Source organism: Lepidochelys olivacea (assembly GCF_965140295.1).
Source record: "Lepidochelys olivacea isolate rLepOli2 genome assembly, chromosome: 5".
NCBI lineage: Eukaryota > Metazoa > Chordata > Testudines > Cheloniidae > Lepidochelys > Lepidochelys olivacea.
The window spans coordinates 129728253-129747810 of NC_140415.1; the positions used below are offsets into that span (position 1 = coordinate 129728253).

Sequence of the window (19558 nt, forward strand, 5' to 3'; positions counted from 1 at the left end):
CAAAACCACATGCTTCTTGCTGCGTAGTGGGAGGCCCTTGAAGCAGAAGGGCACTATTTCTTTTCTTATTTGGTTTGTCTGGGTTAGGGAGAAAATGACTGAAGCAGAAGTGTCAGCCAAGCAAAGTAAGTGGCTTCCCCTATGTTGTCAAATCTGTTCTGGGAATAAGGGACCTGTCTGGTCTCCAAAGGGAGAGAGGCTTTCTGTATGTAGAACCAGGATACTAAGATTAAAAACAGTTAGAACCTGTTCTGTTTGCTCTGGTGACTCATGCTTTTAGCATGAGTCAGAAGAACAACAAAATAAATCCAAACCTCAGGGATGGGTTTGTCTTCCTTCTGAACTGTACTTCTGAAGTGTTTTTGGCTGGGCTTGCAATCCTGTGCTGCCAATATGCATGCTACTGTTGTAGCAGTAACTTTTTAATTAGATGCTGAGAAATGAGGTAAAATTTAATATTTCACAGCTAGTTCATGATGAGAACTACCTCTTACTATTTTTGCATTGTTAAATAAATCAGTATGGTATCCTTTTGAAAACAATTATGGGGGAAGTCTAAACTATACATCTTCAGTATATATATAGAGAGAGAGTTAAGATTTCACTTGCTTTCTAATAACCCCTTGGATAACATTTCACCGTGACCTCAACCTTTGAAGGGGAAATCTTCTGTAGTCATTTGGACTGCTCTGGGAATCCCTCGTGTTTCCCATCACATGGTGATGTCTATAGACATTGATGTAGATGCTGTATCAGAGGTGTTCAGGGCTCTCTGGGGGAAATTCTGGCTCCTAATTGTCCCTCTGGAATGGTAGATTGCCAGTCAGCTCACTTCCAGAGAGCTTGTCAATGAATGTTGTTACTATATCTCATAGCGCTGTCATATTTAGCAAATAAGGCTTGCTATTTGCAGTTGTACAGATGCCCAGGAGTTGGCTTCTCTGCCTAAGTCAGATCAATCTTCTAAACTAATTATAGGAATAACTAATATTACAATAATTATAACATTTACAAAATTGATGAGATGCGAGGGCACTTCAGGGTAAAAAGCGGACTCTACCAAGTTCTGATCTCCTGCCATGGGCAAGCAGAGGGAATGGAGAGATGCTTGAGGCCATTCTGCCCTCATGTTGGGAGGCATGAGATGTGGGGCTCCAGTGCATATGGGTGGAGAAATGACAGCAATCTTTGCATGCGTGAGGTGTATGTGCATTATCAGTGGGATCCCCATGGATAAAGACACAAAGAAGGTCCCAGGTATTCTGTGGTGCAGCACGCAGGAACTTTGAACAGCTGATACTAGCCAGAGATAAGAAGTAAACAAGGCAATTGTTGCTTAATGAGTTCTGTCACCGCTGAACAATGTTAAGCATGCCTGCTTCTTGTTGCTATTTATGCATGCAGCTCCTACCCATGCCATCCCAGTCATCGAGCCTTTCCCTCCTACGCATCCACTGGCAGATACTGCAACCTGATTCTACACCTGTCATCTGTCTCCTGCACCATTCCCCCAGCCCATCCCGCAATGCATTCCCCTAAGGGGTAGCACCTCACACTCCTGCTGTGTCTTGGGCTACATGACTTCGGTTTCATGGGGACTGTGGTCATCTGAGTGCCTCAAACCCTCTTTTTACCGCATGCTTCTTGAGGTGACTGGTGCTAGAGTTACTTGAAAGTATCCCGCTGGCCTAGTTTTCTGTCAGAAAATATTGATTTGATACTACTGAAAAGTGCTGGGCCAACACATCACTTCCATCAAAACATCTGATGGAAAACCAGCTGGTCACTCTGCCTTGCTCACTGCCAGATCTGGCTCCCTGACTGCCATGGAATTTTTAAAAATGTCCCTCCTGTGGAAAATTTCACAAACCTGACTTGGCATTCCAATTGGGACCGTCCCCCCCCCCGCTTTTTTTTGGCGGGGGAGGGGTAAACTTTTATATGGGATGTTGTCACACTGTTTGGAGTGGCTCATGACCCTGAGTGCCAACCTCAGGGCAGACTGTCAACAAGCAGGTCAAAAACCTGAAACTGTTGTGTTTTCTTTACCAACCCAGTAACAAATGTGAACTCCAAAAGCACTCTAACAGACTTATCATGGAGTCTTAGACAGTCCCATTGGGCATTCTCTATCTTGCCGCCTAGGCAAGCTGGACTTTGTGATAGATGGTTGCTTATGCCACATATCACAACAGTGTTCTATTCCTGAGGGCATTCTGTGCCAAAAAATTAAAAATTCTGCAAGTTTTATTTGTCAATAAATAAATGCAGAGGATCCACTATTGCAGTGTGGAGCACAGGCTGCATCAAGGTGGGAGATCACCCAGCAAAGCCCCCACCCCCAGGACATGGATTCAGTGGTTAGGTTCCACCCAACCCTGGCACAGCACAAGGCCTGGGCCTACCCCAGAAACACCTTGGGGCCCTGCCCAGCTCAGGGGAGGAGCCACTGGCTGGAGTGTCCCCAGCTCTGCCAGCTGTTCCGGTTGTCTGAAACAATGTACCTGCGCAGCTAGGGAGTGGTGCATGACTGCTCTTGCAGCTTCCCTTTGCTTTCCTGTCAGAAAGTCATTTTTCTGCGGGGAAGCAAAGTCATCTGCGGGCAACATGAATTTGTGCAGAATTCCCCCAGGAGTAATGTTCAGGTTACTCCCAGTCGCAAAGGATCAGTCACTTACTCCAGGTCAAATGTACAGTACTTCGATCTCAATCCAAAGACAAAGCCTGTAACCAATCCTGTAACACACTAACTGAAGGTTTATTAATGAAGAAAAAGAAATGAGAGGTATTTACAAAGTTAAAGGACATAAATATACACACACAAATGAGGTACAATCTTCAGTTCAAAAGGTAACATAAGCTTATATGAGAAATAAGCTTTTATGTTCTTTAGGGGTAACCCAAGCGAAATGGCATGGGGATCTCCTTCTTGTGTTTAGAAATCTTTGCCTCTCAGAGTCCAGACAGCATAAAGATACCAATTTCTCCTTAGCAGGCATTTTTATTTCTTTCCCCCAGCATTCCAACTGTGAGGGGATGAGGACTTGGGCACCTACCCTCTTCCGGGGTGCAGGCAAAGCAATCAAAGTATTTTGTCCACAACGGCTTGTCTGATGTCTGTAGACTTTCGTTTGATGGGGAGGTGGTAACAGCTTTTGTGGTAAACTAGTATTTCACCTTTCGTAATGTTTCTCCTCTGACTGTGTGGGATTTACAGTCTTAGCAAATATTTTTATGGTGACAGAGCAAACATTTAAACATTACCTTATAACATGGGACACAGATACAATAAGGATTAATATATGCAGCATCCAACAAGCATTCCATTAAGTCTAAACACATTCTCAAAACTCTAATATCTATTTAAACGATACACGTAAGCCAGACTGGTTTCCAGCTATGCATTTGTCATTGTTCAGTAAGGCCTGGGGCCTTGGCATGAGCTGGCACCTTGTCTGCCAGCGTCAAAGATGCAAATTCTGGTTCTCCTGCAGCTCTGAATGTGTTCCTCCCCGCCCCTTCTGTCCTGAGGTGACTGAGTCCCCTCCCACACACCCAGTGTGAACCCCCCATTAATTCCCCCCCTCCCGCAGGTGAGTGCAGCCATAGGTAAGGGGGTTCTGCCATACACAATCCAAGGTGAGGGGGTCTCCTCCCATCCTTCAGGTGAGTTGATCCCCTCAGGAGTGGGTTACCCACAAACATACATGTGGTGTGCATGTGCCTCTCCCCAGCATGGGTTCCCCGCATTCCACCCCCTCCAGCCCTTCCCCTGTGTGTGCACATTCACCCCAGGTGCACATCCCCCCACACCATGGGTCTTCCCCTGCACCCACTGCGCACATCCCCCCACACCATGGGTCTCCCCCCTCCCCGTGCACATCCCCCCACACCATGGGTCTCCCCCTGCACCCACTGCGCACATCCCCCCACACCATGGGTCTCCCCGCTCCCCGTGCACATCCCCCCACACCATGAGTCTTCCCCTGCACCCACTGCGCACATCCCCCCACACCATGGGTCTCCCCCTGCACCCATCCCCCCCACACCATGGGTTCCCCCCCCGTGCACATCCCCCCACACCATGGGTCTCCCCCTGCACCCATCCCCCCCACACCATGGGTTCCCCCCCCCGTGCACATCCCCCCACACCATGGGTCTTCCCCTGCACCCATCCCCCCCACACCATGGGTTCCCCCCCGTGTGCACATCCCCCCACACCATGGGTCTCCCCCCTCCCGTGCACATCCCCCCACACCATGGGTCTCCCCCTGCACCCATCCCCCCCACACCATGGGTTACCCCCCCGTGCACATCCCCCTACACCATGGGTCTTCCCCTGCACCCACTGCGCACATCTCCCCGCACCAGGGTCTCCCCCTGCACCCACTGCGCACATCCCCCCACACCATGGGTTCCCCCCCCCAGTGCACATCCCCCCACACCATGGGTCTCCCCCTTCACCTATCGCCCCCACATTATGGGTATACCCCCCCCGTGCACATCCCCCCACACCATGGGTCTTCCCCCGGTGCACATCCCCCCACACCATGGGTCTTCCCCCCACACAACATGGGCCTTCCCCTTCACCTATCGCCCCCACATTATGGGTATACCCCCCCGTGCACATCCCCCCACACCATGGGTCTTCCCCCCACACAACATGGGTCTCCCCCTTCACCTATCACCCCCACATTATGGGTATACCCCCCCCGTGCACATCCCCCCACACCATGGGTCTTCCCCCGGTGCACATCCCCCCACACCATGGGTCTTCCCCCCACACAACATGGGCCTCCCCCTTCACCTATCGCCCCCACATTATGGGTATACCCCCCCGTGCACATCCCCCCACACCATGGGTCTTCCCCCCACACAACATGGGTCTCCCCCTTCACCTATCACCCCCACATTATGGGTATACCCCCCTGGTGCACATCCCCCCACACCATGGGTCTTCCCCCCACACAACATGGGTCTCCCCCTGCACCCATCCCCCCCACATTATGGGTATACCCCCCTGTGCACATCCCCCCACACCAGTGTGCACATGCCTCCGGCGTGCCCCCAGTAAGTGCACCCCCCTATGAGGGGATTGCCCTGGGAGCGGGCGCCTGGGAGTCAGTGGCAGGTAACTAGGCTAGACCCCCTAAACCGGCCAGAGTTCACATCCTCCCCCCCCGCGCCGCAATATAAGCGCCGCCCCTGCCGCGAAACGGTCGGGATCAGGGTTGGGGGGCGTGGCTCCGATAAAGGGGCGCGGCTCGGGCGGCCGCAGCCGGGCAGGCACAATGGAGGCGGGGCGGTGAGGTCATACATGACGCAACATTCACGGAAGTGGGCCCCGGCGGGGTACGGTGGCCAGCGGGGCGGGTTCGGGTGTTGTTGTTCCGAGGAGCAGGCAGTAGCCGAAGCCGGCCCGGCTCCCCCATTAACCCGGCGGGACCATGTCGCTGCTGCAGTCGGCCTGGGACTTCCTGGCGGGGCCCGGCTCCCTAGGGGCCGCCAGCCGCGACCACAACGACTTCGTGGGGCAGACGGTGGAGCTGGGGGACATGAAGCTGCGGATCAAGAGGGTCATCGCCGAAGGTGAGGGGGGCAGGGTCGCCGCCCCTGGGCCGGGCCCTCCTGCGGGGCAGGTGCCAGGCGCTGCACATCCCCCCCACGCCCTCCCTGGCCAGCGCCGGCGCCGGGCGCTGCACATCCCCCGCCCCCCCCGGCCGGCGCCACACCCCGGCGCCGGGTTCGGTGGGGTTAGTCTTACAGAGGCGCAAACAGCGACATAAGCGATCCGCTCTGTACACAGCATTGCTAGAGACTGCGCTGAACCCCTCACTAGTCCGTGCAAGGTGATAGAGCCGTGACTCCCCCTCACAAATAACCCATCTTTTCCCTTCCTCTTCCAGAATGAAGGCTGGCTCCCTTTCCAAGTTTTGCCTTTGGCATATTGCTGTTCATAGTTTCTCTTTCCTACCTCCCCACATCAGCAGGAGTGGGATATACCCTTAGATTTGTGGGACCGGGATGAAATGTGGCGGTATCTTTTCTGATTTGAAGCTGTGGTGTGGGCCCTTAACTGATTGCTAGTGGTCTGGAGAATTATCTGGTCACAAGATGCTGGCTTCCTTTACTTCCATATGGTTGCTAAAATATGTTAAATGCTTCTTTGACATTTCATTTCTATAAAAGTATTTGCTGTTGTGGTACCAGGGATGTTATGTTTTGCAAATGGGCTGAGAGGTGGTCTGCAGGGTCTTGAGAGAGACAGATCTAATAGGAGGAATAGATGTAAAGAAGTGGTTCACAATATGAAAACGTTTGAGACCCTGACCTGGAGAAATGAGCGTGTTGCTTTTGGTGCAAACTATTTTAGCTGCTCGATATCTAATCTGCAAGTGTGTATCTTAACTTTTTTACACAGTAGAAGTATTCTAAAATATTTATTAAATCTAGTGGTGTAATCAGGAATGGAAAGAAATATTCACACTTGCACATCTAACAAAAAATTGCACCAAGGCTATAAACTAGAGTGTTCGGTACCTTATTACTTGTTAAGCTGTTCAGTGCAAAAAAGGTATACGAATGTTACTAATTTTAAACATTCAAGTCAGGATATATGATTTGGTTCTAGGAGTTAACTTGTCTACAATGCACACATACGACTCATTATTGCTGTTGCATATATTTGTGCAGTTTTCATTGGAAATTGTAGGTGCGTATCTGAGGCTGAAATGTACCTGTTTTATTTAAAAAATTTACATCGAACACTATAATGTTCTATAAATGTAGTGTGGAGGAGGTAAGATATCTCAGAGAAAGTTCTGAAGGATAAAAATTGTAATGTTAATATCATATAAACTTTCATGTTGTTTTCTTTGTTGGAAGAAAGTAAAATGTTAATCTGTCTTCTAACTTCATGATATATTTTTAATCTGCTGGGTGAGTTTATGCAGGTTGCTGCTGCTGATAGTGTGTATTACAGTAATGCCCAGAAGCCCCATTTGAGGAATAACCTTCACGGTGAAAAAATTCCTAAATTATAAGTTTGCACTGTTATAATTGTCTTTGTAGTAGAAAGTCGCAGCTTTCCAAGGTGACTGTTTTAGTTGTGTGTGCAAGTATATATAGAATAATTTCCAATAGCTGAAAGTTGTCTTCCTCCACCATCTTATTACTCAAATTGGCAAATTTGATCTTCTAATTTTCAAATCCCTTTTGGCCTTAGCCCAAAAATGGAAAATACAGTGGAAAAGAGAATTTTTTGAGGTAGTGATGATGAGTATCTGAAAACCAGGCTAAAGTGTAAACTCCAATTCAACCTTGAGTAAATCTTTGCTGCTACTTGTCAAGCAGTGTTGTCATGATTATTTGTCAGAGTGCAACATAAATATGTTCAGTGAGCCCTCACTGTACATCAAACTATCAAGTTGTGGTGGCTGGTATGTACAATTTTAATTGGGGATAAACTCATCGGTTTTCAGGGAACAATACAGGAGAATTAAAGGAAGAAAGACGCTTGCAAGAGAACACACAAATGGCCATACATGGTCAAAACAAAGGTCCGTCTAGCCTGGTATCTTGTCTTCCGACAGTGGCCAATGCCAGGTGCTTCTGAGGGAATGAACCGAACAGGTAATCATCAGTGGATCCATCCCCTGTCGCCCATTCCCAGCTTCTGACAAACAGAGGCTAGGGACACCATCCCTGCCCATCCTGCTAATAGCCATTGATTGACCTGTCCTCCTTGAACTTATCTGGTTCTTTTTTGAACCCTGTTCTAGTTGTGGCCTTCACAACATCCTCTGGCAAAGAGTTCCACAGGTTGACTGTGCGTTGTGTGAAGAAATACTTCCTTTTGTTTGTTTTTTAAACTTGCTACCTATTAATTTTATTTGGTGACCCCTAATTCTTGTGTTATGAGAAATAATAAACAACATTCCTTATCTACTTTCTCCACACCAGTCGTTATTTTATAGACCTCAATAATATCTCCCCTTAGCCGTCTCTTTTCCAAGCTGAAAAGTCTCAGTCTTATCAATCTCTCCTCATACGGAAGCCATTCCATACCTCTAAAAATTTTTGGTGCCCTTTTCTGAACCTTTTCCAATTCCAATGTATCTTTTTTGAGATGGGGTGACCACATCTGCACACAGTATTCAAGATGTGCGCATACCATGGATTTATATAGAGGCAATATGATATTTTCTGTCTTATTATCTACCCCTTTCCTAAGGATTCCCAACATTCTGTTCACTTTTTTGACTGCCGCTGCACACTGAGTGGATATTTTCAGGGAACTATCCACAATGACTCCAAGATCTCTCTCTTGAGTGGTAAGAGTTAATTTAGACCCCATCATTTTATATGTATAGTTTTTAAGGGTAGACCTGCCTTAAGTGGGCTTCAAAAAGAGGTCTGCCTCTGAGTTGCTTTTAATTCCAAAATTATTTTAGGAAACTCTTACTTGGTCTTTTCTAAACTTGTCCAAGAGCCAACTGGCTGCCAACACATCCCAGAAGACATTTGCCCTTTCTTTGCAGAGTGCACAGATTTCTGCTGTGTAAAGTATTGTTGTAAAGTATACTCTCTTGTAAATGCTTTGATGGCTGTAAGCATTTTCCTCCTCCTGCTGTTACCACACTTAAATCAGGAATTATTTTCTGTCCTTTGAACTTTCTCCTGTTTCATTGCCTAAAGCAGGATTGATCTCAGCTCTGAGATTGTGTTTAAGAGGCCTCCTGGTAAGAACAAACATAACTGTGGTCAATTAGCTTTCTCTTCAGTACTTACAAATAAGGTTCCTGACTTTATTTTTTTAACCAAGTTATCTTATCTTGTACTATTCCCTTTTGAGACTCCTAACATCTAAGTGCCCCCTGCCTGCATTTGATTTTTACATCACCGATCACCAGGCTAACTTTGTTGAGTGGCAGTTAGGTTACGTAGTTTTTTGTTAGAGTTTATGGTTCCCTCTGTTTGCATTAAGTAGGAATTGAGAGCACTAAGTACCTTGTAGAAAGGGCTGAGAACCTTTGAAGGACTGGGCCCCATATTTTCCATTTTGCCATTTGGAGAGCTTACTTTAAATAATGATGATTTTAAGCCTAAATGTGAGACTTGAGTATATGGGAAAGCCTGGGAAACAAGCAGGGAGAACTGGCAGTCCTGGCACAGTCAAGGAATTATGATGTGATTGGAATAACTTGGTGGGATAACTCACATGACTGGAGTACTGTCATGGATGGCTATAAACTGTTCAGGAAGGACAGGCAGGGCAGAAGAGGTGGAGGAGTTGCACTGTATGTAAGGGAGCAGTATGACTGCTCAGAGCACCGGCATTAAACTGCAGAAAAACCTGAGTGTCTCTGGATTAAGTTTAGAAGTGTGAGGAACAAGGGTGATGTCATGGTGGGAGTCTGCTATAGACCACCGGACCAGGGGGATGAGGTGGACGAGGCTTTCTTCTGGCTTCTCACAGAAGTTACTAGATCGCAGGCCCTGGTTCTCACGGGAAACTTCAATCACCCTGATATCTGCTGGGAGAGCAATACAGCGGTGCACAGACAATCCAGGAAGTTTTTGGAAATGTAGCGGGCAATTTCCTGGTGCAAGTGCTGGAGGAACCAACTAGGGGCAGAGCTCTTCTGGACCTGCTGCCCACAAACCGGGAAGAATTCGTAGGGGAAGCGAAAGTGGATGGGAACCTGGGAGGCAGTGACCGTGAGATGGTCGAGTTCAGGATCCTGACAGAAGGAGGAAAGGAAAGCAGCAGAATACGGACCCTGGACTTCAGAAAAGCAGACTTTGACTCTCTCATGGGCAGGATCTCCTGGGAGTATAACATGAGGGGGAAAGAAGTCCAGGAGAGCTGGCTGTATTTTAAAGAATCCTTATTGAGGTTACAGGGACAAACCATCCCAATGTGTAGAAGGAATAGTAAATATGGCAGGCGACCAGCTTGGCTTAACAGTGAAATCCTTGCTGATCTTAAACACAAAAAAGAAGCTTACAAGAAGTGGAAGATTGGACAAATGACCAGGGAAGAGTATAAAAATATTGCTCGGGCATGCAGGAGTGAAATCAGGAAGGCCAAATCACACCTGGAGTTGCAGCTAGCAAGAGATGTCAAGAGTAACAAGAAGGGTTTCTTCAGGTATGTTGGCAACAAGAAGAAAGTCAAGGAAAGTGTGGGCCCCTTACTGAATGAGGGAGACAACCTAGTGACAGAGGATGTGGAAAAAGCTGAAGTACTCGATGCTTTTTTTGCCTCTGTCTTCACGAACAAGGTCAGCTCCCAGACTACAGCACTGGGCAGCACAGCATGTGGAGGAGGTGACCAGCCCTCTGTGAAGGAAGAAGTGGTTCTGGACTATTTAGAAAAGCTGGTCGAGCACAAGTCCATGGGGCCGGATGCGTTGCATCCGAGAGTGCTAAAGGAGTTGGCGGATGTGATTGCAGAGCCATTGGCCATTATCTTTGAAAACTCATGGCGATCGGGGGAAGTCCCAGACGACTGGAAAAAGGCTAATGTAGTGCCCATCTTTAAAAAAGGAAGGAGGAGGATCTTGGGAACTACAGGCCAGTGAGCCTCACCTCAGTCCCTGGAAAAATCATGGAGCAAGTCCTCAAGGAATCAATTCTGAAGCACTTAGATGAGAGGAAAGTGATCAGGAACAGTCAGCATGGATTCACCAAGGGCAAGTCATGCCTGACTAATCTAATTGCCTTCTATGATGAGATAACTGGCTTTGTGGATGAGGGGAAAGCCGTGGACGTGTTGTTCCTTGACTTTAGCAAAGCTTTTGACACTGTCTCCCACAGTATTCTTGCCAGCAAGTTAAAGAAGTATGGGCTGGATGAATGGACTATAAGGTAGATAGAAAGCTGGCTAGATTGTCGGGTTGAACGGGTAGTGATCAATGGCTCCATGTCTAGTTGGCAGCCGGTATCAAGTGGAGTGCCCCAAGGGTCAGTCCTCGGGCCGGTTTTGTTCAATATCTTCATAAATGATCTGGAGGATGGTGTGGATTGCACCCTCAGCAAGTTTGCAGATGACACTAAACTGGGAGGAGAGGTAGATACGCTGGAGGGTAGGGATAGGATACAGAGGGCCCTAGACAAATTGGAGGATTGGGCCAAAAGAAATCTGATGAGGTTCAACAAGGACAAATGCAGAGTCCTGCACTTAGGACAGAAGAATCCCATGCTACAGACTAGGGACCGAATGGCTCAGCAGCAGTTCTGCAGAAGAGGACCTAGGGGTTACAGTGGATGAGAAGCTGGATATGAGTCAACAGTGTGCCCTTGTTGCCAAGAAGGCCAATGGCATTTTGGGATGTATATGTAAGGGAATTGCCAGCAGGTCGAGGGACGTGATCGTTTTCCTCTATGCGACATTGGTGAGGCCTCATCTGGAGTACTGTGTCCAGTTTTGGGCCCCACACTACAAGAAGGATGTGGAAAAACTGGAAAGAGCCCAGCGGCGGGCAATAAAAATGATTAGGGGCCTGGAACACATGACTTATGAGGAGAGGCTGAGGGAACTGGGATTGTTTAGTCTGCGGAAGAGAAGAATGAGGGGGGATTTGATAGCTGCTTTCAACTACCTGAAAGGGGGTTCCAAAGAGGATGGCTCTAGACTGTTCTCAGTGGTAGCAGATGACAGAACAAGGAGTAATGGTCTCAAGTTGCAGTGGGGGAGGTTTAGGTTGGATAGTAGGAAAAACTTTTTCACTAGGAGGCTGGTGAAACACTGGAATGCATTACCTAGGGAGGTGGTAGAATCTCCTTCCTTAGATATTTTTAAGGTCGGGCTTGACAAAGCCGTGGCTGGGGTGATTTAGTTGGGGATTGGTCCTGCTTTGAGCAGGAGGTTGGACTAGATGACCTCCTGAGGTCCCTTCCAACCCTGATATTCTATGATTCTGTAGCAATTCCTTAGCTTATCCACCAGATCCTGAAGCTGACCACTTCATTCTACCAAGCTGGACACGTTTCAAGTCCATTTGAATAACTCTGAAATTAATCCGCATGTTTCATTATTTCTACTACTATTATTATGGACCAGGACACCGTTGTGTTAGATGCTATACAATCTCAGAACAAAAAACAAACTTAAAAAAGCCCCAGTCCCTGCTCCAAATATCTTGCTGTCTAAGTATAAGACAACAGATCGACTTTTTCTTTGACCTCCCCATCTATCAATAAAAACTGTTTCCTGGAAGAAGTCTGTACATTTTTTTTCTACAGTAACAGCTCTGTGAATTCAGTTTTCATAAGTACTAGATACTAAATTGTTCAGAGCAGGAACAACTACGAATAAACCTTTACTGATTGTTTTCAGAATTTCTTCCACTGGTGCTGGCAACATTGAGGGTAAGAAATTATGAATATCCATAAATGTACACAAGATATAATTGATTCAGGTACCACTTATCTCTGAACCATGCGACTGTCCTGGATCTTTTTGCTGGAGAGCAGACTGCTGCACTTGTGTGGGCGTCCCACTGATGGTAATGGGGCTTGGAGTGGATGCCGCTATCTCACAAATACTTGCACATGGGAGGATGGGGGCCTTCTTTCTGTATTTAAAATGCGCTTTCTCTTTGCCCTGTTTCCTTTTGAACAAACTGTATTTCTGAAGGGGAAATTAACTATCCAGGGCAAAAAATGATACTCATTAGATAAAATGCTTTCAAATCCCAAAAAGACACTGAAAAAATTAGAGCTATTTTCCTAATCTTGCAGTAAATGTAGGTAGTGATGGTAATGATTATGGTTAATTGCAGTAGTGGCGTGAGGTCTCAGGAGGTCAAGGTACCATTTATTAGGCACTGTCCAAACATACAGTAAATGGCAGTTTCTGCTACTCTTAATAGCATATTCAAAAACAAAAAGGCAACAAAGTGATGTTTTTAGTGTTTCTTTAACTATATCCTAAAACATTTACAGACTGCATAGTTGTTCAAGTATTTGAATGTATTCAGCAGTAAGTTTGTGTGACAGCAGCTGACTTGCTTCCTTGTCAGAAAAACAATACAACAATTCAACTGTTCATAAATTATTTCAGGTCTTGTGATGACTAAATAAAAAATGGAAATATAACTATACACTAGCAACAGATTAAATACAGGCTTAATATGAGCCAAGTGAGCTAAAAACTGATAGTTCTCAACTGTTCCTTAGAGTTGAAAGAACAGAGTAGAACAAACGGCTCTTCTGTTGAAATTTTTGCAGATTCTTAATTTGTTAGATTGCTCAGAAAAATACCCTTAGAAGGAATTTTTTTTTATAGATCTAAAAATTACAGTTGGCAGGTTTATGATGTGTTTAACTCTGGTCAGTAGTCTATTTGAAAATATTCTGTTGCTGGTAGGTGAGATTTTTAAACTATTACTGAGTGAGATTAACCAGTAGAATATGTAATTAGCTGTTTTAACTGAAAAGGCTATTTATAAACCACTTTTGAGCCAGATATGTTTGTACAGCACCTAGCACAATGGGGTTCTGGTCCGAATGGGCTTCCTAGGTGCTACAATAATACAAATAGTAATATTTGAAATGAATTTTTATGCCAGAATTACTATTTTATTAAAACGGTTTTCCATCATGGGCAAATGGCCGATTGAGCAGTACTTACCTTAATACATTTGGAACGTTCAGGTTAAAATTGGCTCCACTGCTAATTTAAAAAAAAAAAAAAAAGTCTGGGAAGTACAGACTTTAATCTTTAAAGCTTCTATGTGAAATGAACAATGGCATTTTCAATGCAGGTTCACTTTCCATGAATTCTGTGAATGTTTTGTCTCAAGGAAAATGCTTGTATGGCAGCAAGGATACTCCTACTTTGTGTTAAATAGTCTTGCAAGATGTTAACAGATTGTGAATACCTCTCTTCATGGCCTGCTCATAGTGTACACTGCTCATGTGTTGGTGACGGTTAAAAGGAGTAATGTAACCTGGAAGGTCTAGATTCCCTTCAGCTCCACAAACATATAAAACAGATGCTTCTCATTAATGGTTGGCCTGGGGATAACCAGGGTGCTATGGTCTTTTGCCTAATAGTTTACAGTCTAGATTTTAACTTTAATGTAGCTTGTTTTGCGGACAGCCTTTCTGAGAGAGAGAGCTTCGTGATGACCATACTCACAGAACAAGCTGTCAATATGCTCTTCACTAAAATGACCACGTGATCTTTGGGTGCCTAACCTATCTGGTCTAGAGGCTTACTCCTGTGAAACCCTATTACTTGCTTTGCTTTTTCTAGCTCTATTCAGTGTGTGGGTAGCAAAGAGAAATATATTAGAACCCTGGTCTCTGAAGTACTGTTAGGTGGAGTATTTAAAGGAGTGGAGCAGAGACCAAGGCAGGGGAATAAATATATCTGGTCAGAGCTCAGACTGAGGGGAAACAGGAAATCTGTAGGACCATTGATTTTTTTTTTTCTTATTGGCAATACAATACTGCAGGAATGGGAGGGTGACAAAGAATAAAGGCATTTTTATGGTAGTGGAATCTGAGGCCCTGACTTCATGAAAATCTGAAAGGATTAGTACTATTCTAGAAAACCGTTTATAAACAGGGTTGTTTAGTTGCCAGTTTGGTTCCAAAAATGTGTTTATCCAGTACCCTCATGTTGTGGGCTGGGAAGGCTATGTTGTGAGGCATAACATTCCTGTACTTACAGTTTGCTTTTCATGTAAAAAGAAATGCATGTAAACAAATGTCATGCATTTCAGCAAAAAGGGAGGTCAAGGAAGTTGAAATTTGGTGTGGACATTCCAGCATTGACTTTCAGATTTGAAGTCCCATTGAGGTCAGAGGGAGGTATTAGATATTCATCATTCTTGAAATCTGGCAGTTGCAGAATTACAGACTTAAAAGCCTAACTTTAGGTCCCTAGGTCTGATTATCTTGGTGTGTCTGGTGTATGGCATGAGCAGGTGCTGAGATAATAACTTAATAGACCTGTCACTTATTAGTAATACAGTATTGGGGGGTTTGAGTTACCATTGTGCCTCTGTGTAATGAGGGAGCAGAACATAGGAAATCTATAGGAGGGACTTGAGATGAGTTCTAGGAGTGGGTCCTTCTTTTTAGTTTGGCCAGCAAACACTGAATCATATGTAGATGGGAGAGCGCTCTCCTGTCGGCATAGAGCATCTTCACCAGATGCAACACAGCGGTGCAGAGCTGCGCCAGTATAGTGCTTCTAGTGTAGACCTGCCCATAGCTACCTCCTCTCATGGAGATGGGTTAACTATGACAACAGGAGACACTCTCCTGTTGGCGCAGTAGCATCTTCACTAAAGCGCCACAGAGGTACAGCTGCATTGCTGCAGCTTTTTAAGCGTAGATTGATCTGTTCTCCATTGGGTTCCCAATAGGCAGCTTACTGTGCCAATTTATGGTGTACATCCTATTCTCCAGTGAAAACTCTTGAAGTAGGATCAGTTATATGGTGTAAAAATATTCATAAAACAGGGTAGACTGATTTAAATCAATTTTCAATTGTGCATTTCTGCATTTACTTTATTTTCCTAAAGAAAGGATGATTCTTATTAGTTAGCAACCATTAAAACGTGTTGTTTGCAAATAAACAGAGCCTTTACGCTAAATGTGTTTGCTTCCTTTTTCTTACTAGGATACACTATATCTGTCTGGATACATTTATCTAAGAAGTTGCATAGTTTAACTCACATTTATTTAGAATATTAAGTGTTACATTTTTTATTGTGTTAAGAAATGTACCATTCACCATTTTCTATTTATTAGGTGATTAATTTTTTTTACTAGCAATTTGTATCAAGCTCTAGCTGGATTGAAATTTGAAATTCAGTTTAAAATACACAAGTGACATTTTAAATAAAACTGCCTTAAATGTGGTGGATACATAAACTTTCTTCCTTATCAAAACATGTTTTGCCTTTAAAACTGATTTTTTGTTTTTGTTTTTAATAAAACAAAGTATTACTTGTAGTAAATGAATTTAACTATGTCCTTTTGTCACTGCAACCTTCAGGACTTTAGCGCTTGTAGATCTTCTCTTCTCACACCTAGTTTTATTCCTAGATTGGAAGAGTAAAACAAACCTTCCTGATCTTTTTTTTTTTTTTTTAATTCCTAATTGGTTTCTTAACTTTGGATGAAGTAGTCACTGAATTTTAAGTAGTTAAATGAAATGAAGAAAATATTTTCTCAGCCCTGGTCTACACTAGGACTTTAGGTCGAATTTAGCAGCGTTAAATCGATGTAAACCTGCACCCGTCCACACAATGAAGCCCTTTATTTCGACTTAAAGGGCTCTTAAAATCGATTTCCTTACTCCACCCCTGACAAGTGGATTAGCGCTTAAATCGACGTTGCTGGCTCGAATTTGGGGTACTGTGGACACAATTCGATGGTATTGTCCTCCCCGAGCTATCCCAGAGTGCTCCATTGTGACCACTCTGGACAGCACTCTCAACTCAGATGCACTGGCCAGGTAGACAGGAAAAGAACCGCGAACTTTTGAATCTCATTTCCTGTTTGGCCAGCGTGGCAAGCTGCAGGTGACCATGCAGAGCTCATCAGCACAGGTGACCATGATGGAGTCCCAGAATCGCAAAAGAGCTCCAGCATGGACCGAACGGGAGGTACGGGATCTGATCGCTGTTTGGGGAGAGGAATCTGTGCTATCAGAACTCCGTTCCAGTTTTCGAAATGCCAAAACCTTTGTCAAAATCTCCCAGGGCATGAAGGACAGAGGCCATAACAGGGACCCGAAGCAGTGCCGCATGAAACTGAAGGAGCTGAGGCAAGCCTACCAGAAAACCAGAGAGGCGAACGGCCGCTCCGGGTCAGAGCCCCAAACATGCCGCTTCTATGATGAGCTGCATGCCATTTTAGGGGGTTCAGCCACCACTACCCCAGCCGTGTTGTTTGACTCCTTCAGTGGAGATGGAGGCAATACGGAAGCAGGTTTTGGGGACGAAGAAGATGATGAGGAGGAGGAGGAGGAGGTTGTAGATAGCTCACAGCAAGCAAGCGGAGAAACCGGTTTTCCCGACAGCCAGGAACTGTTTCTCACCCTGGACCTGGAGCCAGTACCCCCCGAACCCACCCAAGGCTGCCTCCTGGACCCAGCAGGCGGAGAAGGGACCTCTGGTGAGTGTACCTTTTAAAATACTATACATGGTTTAAAAGCAAGCATGTGAAAGGATTACTTTGCCCTGGCATTCGCGGTTCTCCTAGATGTAGTCCTAAAGTCTTTGCAAAAGGTTTCTGGGGAGGGCAGCCTTATTGCGTCCTTCATGGTAGGACACTTTACCACTCCAGGCCAGTAACACGTACTTGGGAATCATTGTAGAACAAAGCATTGCAGTGTATGTTTGCTGGCATTCAAACAGCATCCGTTCTTTATCTCTCTGTGTTATTCTCAGGAGAGTGAGATATAATTCATGGTCACCTGGTTGAAATAGAGTGCTTTTCTTCAGGGGACACTCAGAGGAGCCCATTCCTGCTGGGCTGTTTGCCTGTGGCTAAACAGAAATGTTCCCCGCTGTTAGCCACAGGGAGGGGGGAAGGTTGAGGGGGTAGTCACGTGGTGGGGGGAGGCAAAATGCGACCTTGTAACGAAAGCACATGTGCTATGTATGTAATGTTAACAGCAAGGTTTACCCTGAAAGAGTGTAGCCACTGTTTATAAAATGTGTCTTTTTAAATACCGCTGTCCCTTTTTTTTTCTCCACCAGCTGCATGTATTTCAATGATCACAGGATCTTCTCCTTCCCAGAGGCTAGTGAAGCTTAGAAAGAAAAAAAAACGCACTCGTGATGAAATGTTCTCTGAGCTTATGCTGTCCTCCCACACTGACAGAGCACAGACGAATGCATGGAGGCAAATAATGTCAGAGTGCAGGAAAGCACAAAATGACCGGGAGGAGAGGTGGCGGGCTGAAGAGAGGAGGTGGCGGGCTGAAGAGAGGAGGTGGCGGGCTGAAGACAGCGCTGAAGCTCAAATGTGGCGGCAGCGTGATGAGAGGAGGCAGGATTCAATGCTGAGGCTGCTGCAGGACCAAACCAGTATGCTCCAGTGTATGGTTGAGCTGCAGCAAAGGCAGCTGGAGCACAGACTGCCACTGCAGCCCCTCTGTAACCAACCGCCCTCCTCCCCAAGTTCCATAGCCTCCACGCCCAGACGCCCAAGAACGCGGTGGGGGGCCTCCGGCCAGCCAGCCACTCCACCACAGAGGATTGCCCAAAAAACAGAAGGCTGGCATTTAATAAATTTTAAAGTTGTAAACTTTTAAAGTGCTGTGCTTAAAGTGCTGTGTGGCATTTTCCTTCCCTCCTCCACTTCCCCTCCTGGGCTACCTTGTAGTCATCCCCCTATTTGTGTGATGAATGAATAAAGAATGCATGAATGTGAAGCAACAATGACTTTATTGCCTCTGCAAGCAATGATCCAAGGGAGGAGGAGAGGGTGGTTAGCTTATAGGGAAGTAGAGTGAACCAAGGGGCGGGGGGTTTCATCAAGGAGAAACAAACAGAACTTTCACACTGTAACCTGGCCAGTCATGAAACTGGTTTTCAAAGTTTCTCTGATGCATACCGCGCCCTCCTGTGCTCTTCTAACCGCCCTGGTGTCTGGCTGCGCGTAACCAGCAGCCAGGCAATTTGCCTCAACCTCCCACCCCGCCATAAACGTCTCCCCCTTACTCTCACAGATATTGTGGAGCACACAGCAAGCAGTAATAACAGTGGGAATATTGGTTTCGCTGAGGTCTAAGCGAGTCAGTAAACTGCGCCAGCGCGCCTTTAAACATCCAAATGCACATTCTACCACCATTCTGCACTTGCTCAGCCTGTAGTTGAACAGCTCCTGACTACTGTCCAGGCTGCCTGTGTACGGCTTCATGAGCCATGGCATTAAGGGGTAGGCTGGGTCCCCAAGGATACATATAGGCATTTCAACATCCCCAACAGTTATTTTCTGGTCTGGGAATAAAGTCCCTTCCTGCAGCTTTTGAAAGAGACCAGAGTTCCTGAAAATGCGAGCGTCATGTACCTTTCCCGGCCATCCCACGTTGATGTTGGTGAAACGTCCCTTGTGATTCACCAGAGCTTGCAGCACTATTGAAAAGTACCCCTTGCGGTTTATGTACTCGGCGGCTTGGTGCTCTGGTGCTAAGATAGGGATATGGGTTCCGTCTACGGCCCCACCACAGTTAGGGAATCCCATTGCAGCAAAGCCATCCACTATGACCTGCACATTTCCCAGGGTCACTACCCTTGGTATTGGATCTTTGATTGCGTGGGTTACTTGCATCACAGCAGCCCCCACAGTAGATTTGCCCACTCCAAATTGATTCCCAACTGACCGGTAGCTGTCTGGTGTTGCAAGCTTCCACAGGGCTATCGCCACTTGCTTCTCAGCTGTGAGGGCTGCTCTCATCTTGGTATTCATGCGCTTCAGGGCAGGGGAAAGCAAGTCACAAAGTTCCATTGAAAGTGCCCTTACGCATGCGAAGGTTTCGCAGCCACTGGGAATCGTCCCAGACCCGCAACACTATGCGGTC

At 46.1% G+C, this 19558-nt stretch overlaps 1 protein-coding gene across 4 annotated transcripts in view; it reads left to right on the plus strand.

Moving 5' to 3' along the window:
* The first annotated feature begins 5310 nt into the window (after nt 1–5310).
* GAK (cyclin G associated kinase) overlaps nt 5311–19558 on the plus strand; it is a 145157-nt gene continuing 130909 nt past the window's right edge. The window contains exon 1 of one of the 4 annotated variants that reach the window (XM_084628028.1): nt 5311–5589. In XM_084628028.1, coding sequence (XP_084484154.1) covers nt 5448–5589 — 142 coding nt within the window. In that variant the 5' untranslated portion in view covers nt 5311–5447. The remainder of the gene's footprint in view (nt 5590–19558) is intronic. The other 3 variants (XM_084628027.1, XM_084628029.1, XM_084628030.1) reach the window with 3 other exon arrangements.